The sequence below is a fragment of the Protobothrops mucrosquamatus genome, unplaced genomic scaffold (assembly GCF_001527695.2).
Source record: "Protobothrops mucrosquamatus isolate PMUCROS unplaced genomic scaffold, P.Mucros_1.0 scaffold5493, whole genome shotgun sequence".
NCBI lineage: Eukaryota > Metazoa > Chordata > Lepidosauria > Squamata > Viperidae > Protobothrops > Protobothrops mucrosquamatus.
Window position 1 is genome coordinate 9,973 of NW_015391348.1, and position 3,845 is coordinate 13,817.

Genomic DNA, 3,845 nt, shown 5'->3' on the forward strand with positions numbered 1-3,845 from the left:
TGAAATGGAGAAGAATTTAGAGAAGATCTTTGCAGGGTGTTCCAGCTGCTCCTCCTGATCCTGCTCAAACAGGGACAATCTGCTGGGACAATCGTTCCATGAAATTTTAGCCTGTGGAACCCACAGCAGGAGGAGGAGGTAGGTGGTCCTCGACTTACAACTGGTTGCTTAGCGACCTTGTCAAAATTATGACCGACCTCAAAAAGGCCACTTATAAGCCAGATACAAAGTTCTAATAGCCACAGTCATGTGACCAGTCTTCCTGGTCACATGGCCACGTTTTATGATAGTTTTGGTAAAAACTGGCACGATGATAGATAGATAGATAGATAGATAGATAGATAGATAGATAGATAGATAGATAGATAGATAGATAGATAGATAGATAGATAGATAGATAGATAGATAGATGATAGATAGATAGATAGATAGATAGATAAAAGATTAGATAGATAGATAGATAGACAGACAGACAGACAGACAGACAGACAGACAGACAGACAGACAGATAGATAGATAGATATGGATGGAGATGGATGGATGGATGGACAGATGATAGCAATTAGATAGATCAATAAAGATAGATAGATGATACAGGTGATAGAAACATAGAGGGATGGATAAATTGATACATAGATACACGTGATAGCTAATTGAAAGATAGATGATAGATATACAATACTGTAGATTAGATAGATTCTAGACATAGAAAGTTAGAAAGATGACAGAGAGACGGATGGATAGATGGGTTAGATATAGATTAGACAGGCAGGAAAATAACCTGAGAATTTGTCAGACTGGTCTATCTATCTCCTGTGATTATATCTGCTGTGTCCACCATTTTGTGAGAGCAGTGTACGATCAAAATTCCAAATATGTTCTCCAATCTCAGTGGTTAGGAGACCTTGCTCCAGATGTTGCTGAACTACAAGCCCCAGCATCCTTCACCCTTTGTGTGTTGGGCCTGAGGGTGGGTATCTTCTGGAAAGCCACAGCTCTTCTCTTCTTGGGGCAGGGGTGAGGAACGTTAAGAGTAGAAGTGGGGACGAAACACTGGTTTGGAGGTCCATTAGGATACTCACCGCTTTGATCTCGCGGTCCAGCAGCTGTCCGGGACAAGAGTAGTTATCGTCCATGTAGGGGCATTTGACCTCCGGTTCTGGGCTGTTGAGGATGGTCCCTCTCAAGCAGTCCCTGAGGATGCAGGGAGAAAGTACAGAAGAGATCATCATACAACTGAACCACTCCAAGAACTTCCAGAGAATTCTGATATGGCCACGAAGAGCACACCTGGACACCGACAGAAGAGAGTATTTGTAGCTGAGGGTTGAACTGTGAGGTCCTTGGGGCTCTCTGAGCTTGATGCTAGCACTGATGAGGTTCCCTAGTTGGGTAATGAAATGTCTGCAAGAAAACCACCAAGCTCAGACAGCACCAAGGACCACACGCTTTGATACCTCTTGATCACCAAGAGCTCTGAATTTAGCTGTCTCCTAAACCATCAAGAAATCACTGAGGTAGGAACTAGCAATTCCAATACTAGAGTGACCAATTATGGAAACCCATCTTAGATGTCTCCTAAGACCGTCAAGAGATCACCGAAATAAGAACTAGCAATTCCCATACTAAGGTGACCAGTTACATAAACCCATCTTAGATGTCTCCTAAGACCATCAAGAGATCACCAAGGTAGGAACTGGCAATTCTCATACTAGGGTGACCAGTTACATAAACCCATCTTAGCTGTCTCCTAAACCATCAAGATATCACTGAGGTAGGAACCAGAAATTCCAATACTAGAGTAACCAATTATGGAAACCCATCTTAGATGTCTCCTAAGACCATCAAGAGATCACCGAAATAAGAACTAGCAATTCCCATACTAGGGTGACCAGTTACCTAAACCCATCTTAGATGTCTCCTAAGACCATCAAGAGATCACCAAGGTAGGAACTAGCAATTCCCATACTAGGGAGACCAGTTACATAAACCCATCTTAGATGTCTCCTAAGACCTTGGAGCCAAAGCTTACTTGCAGAAGGAATGGAGACATTCCCGGAGGGTCACCCCCTCTCCAGGCTCCAGGTTCATGAAGCAGATTGGGCACTGAATGGCTTCCTCAGAAAGCACCAAATTCTGGTTGTCCCACTCCAGGAGTTGCTTATAGTTTCTCTCTTTCTCTTCTTCTTCCACCTGTAACCAAAGAGAGATGGGAGGGTACAGTTTCTTACCTGTTTGGCTTTTAATGACTTAATTTTGTTTTGAGTTACACAATAATAAGGATATTCTATTCTATTCCATTCCATTTTCTATTCTATTTTCTATTCAGCCTGCAACACTGCATTCTAACCACTGCGCCACCATGGCAATAGAGTAGAGTAGAGTAGAGCAGAGTAGAGCAGAGAAGAGTGAAATAGAAATAGCACTTATATACCATGGCAGTAGAGTAGAGTAGAGTAGAGTAGAGTAGAGTAGAGTAGAGTAGAGTAGAGTAGAGTAGAGTAGAGTAGAGTGAAATAGAAATAGCACTTATATACCATGGCAGTAGAGTAGAGTAGAGTAGAGTAGAGTAGAGTAGAGTAGAGTAGAGTAGAGTAGAGTAGAGTAGAGTAGAGTAGAGTAGAGTGAAATAGAAATAGCACTTATATACCATGGCAATAGAGTAGAGTAGAGTAGAGCAGAGAAGAGTGAAATAGAAATAGCACTTATATACCATGGCAGTAGAGTAGAGTAGAGTAGAGTAGAGTAGAGTAGAGTAGAGTAGAGTAGAGTGAAATAGAAATAGCACTTATATACCATGGCAGTAGAGTAGAGTAGAGCAGAGTAGAGTGAAATAGAAATAGCACTTATATACCATGGCAATAGAGTAGAGTAGAGTAGAGTAGAGTAGAGTAGAGTAGAGTAGAGTAGAGTGAAATAGAAATGCCACTTATATACCATGGCAGTAGAGTAGAGTAGAGTAGAGTAGAGTAGAGTACATTAGAGTGAAATAGAAATAGCACTTATATACCATGGCAGTAGAGTAGAGTAAAGTAAAGTAGAGTGAAATAGAAATAGCATATACCATGTCAATAGAGTAGAGTAGAGTAGAGTAGAGTAGAGTGAAATAGAAATACCACTTATATACCATGTCAATAGAGTAGAGTAGAGTAGAGTAGAGTAGAGTAGAGTAGAGTAGAGTAGAGTAGAGTAGAGTAGAGTGAAATAAAAATAGCACTTATACACCATGGCAGTAGAGTAGAGTAGATTAGAGTAGAAATAGCATTTATATACCATGGCAATAGAGTAGAGTAGAGTAGAGAAATAGAAATAGCACTTTAGATAGATAGATAGATAGAGATGAGATAGATGAGATAGAGAGAGAAAGAGGAGAGAGAGAATATGTAGAGACAGAGATGACAGATAGATGAGAGATATAGAGGGTGGATAGAACACTAGCACTTAAGACTTATATACCGCTTCACATTGCTTTACAGCCCTCTCTAAGCAGTTTACAGAGTCAGCCTGTTGTCCCCCCAACAATCTGGGTCCTCATTTTACCGACCTCGGAAGGATGGAAGGCTGAGTCGACCTTGAGCCAGCCAGGATCGAACTGCTGGCAGTGGGCAGAGTCAGCCTGCAACGCAGCATTCTAACCACGGCACCACCAGGGCTCTTCAGATCAATCCCTCCACCCAGGTGTGGCTGGCAAGCCCCACCCCTCACCTGCTCGTACTGGCGTGTGGCTTCCAAATCCCTTTGCAGCCATTCTCGCTCCTCTGCATCCAGCTGATAGCCTTCCGGGATGACGTAATTCAGGGGTCGTTCGCTGCAGCACATTTCGCAGCCGGGACGGGACGGTTTGT

General features: G+C 42.4%; 1 protein-coding gene across 1 annotated transcript in view; it reads right to left on the reverse strand.

Annotated features, from left to right (window-relative positions):
- LOC107299797 (ranBP-type and C3HC4-type zinc finger-containing protein 1) overlaps nt 1–3,845 on the reverse strand; it is a gene marked incomplete at its 3' end in the record, with an annotated part of 17,626 nt that overhangs the window by 3,116 nt on the left and 10,665 nt on the right. Inside the window, exons 8-9 of the mRNA XM_029286873.1 lie at nt 2,033–2,193; nt 1,083–1,194 (exon numbers count right to left, since the gene is read on the reverse strand). Of these exons, the coding sequence (XP_029142706.1) occupies nt 1,083–1,194; nt 2,033–2,193 (273 nt within the window). The remainder of the gene's footprint in view (nt 1–1,082; nt 1,195–2,032; nt 2,194–3,845) is intronic.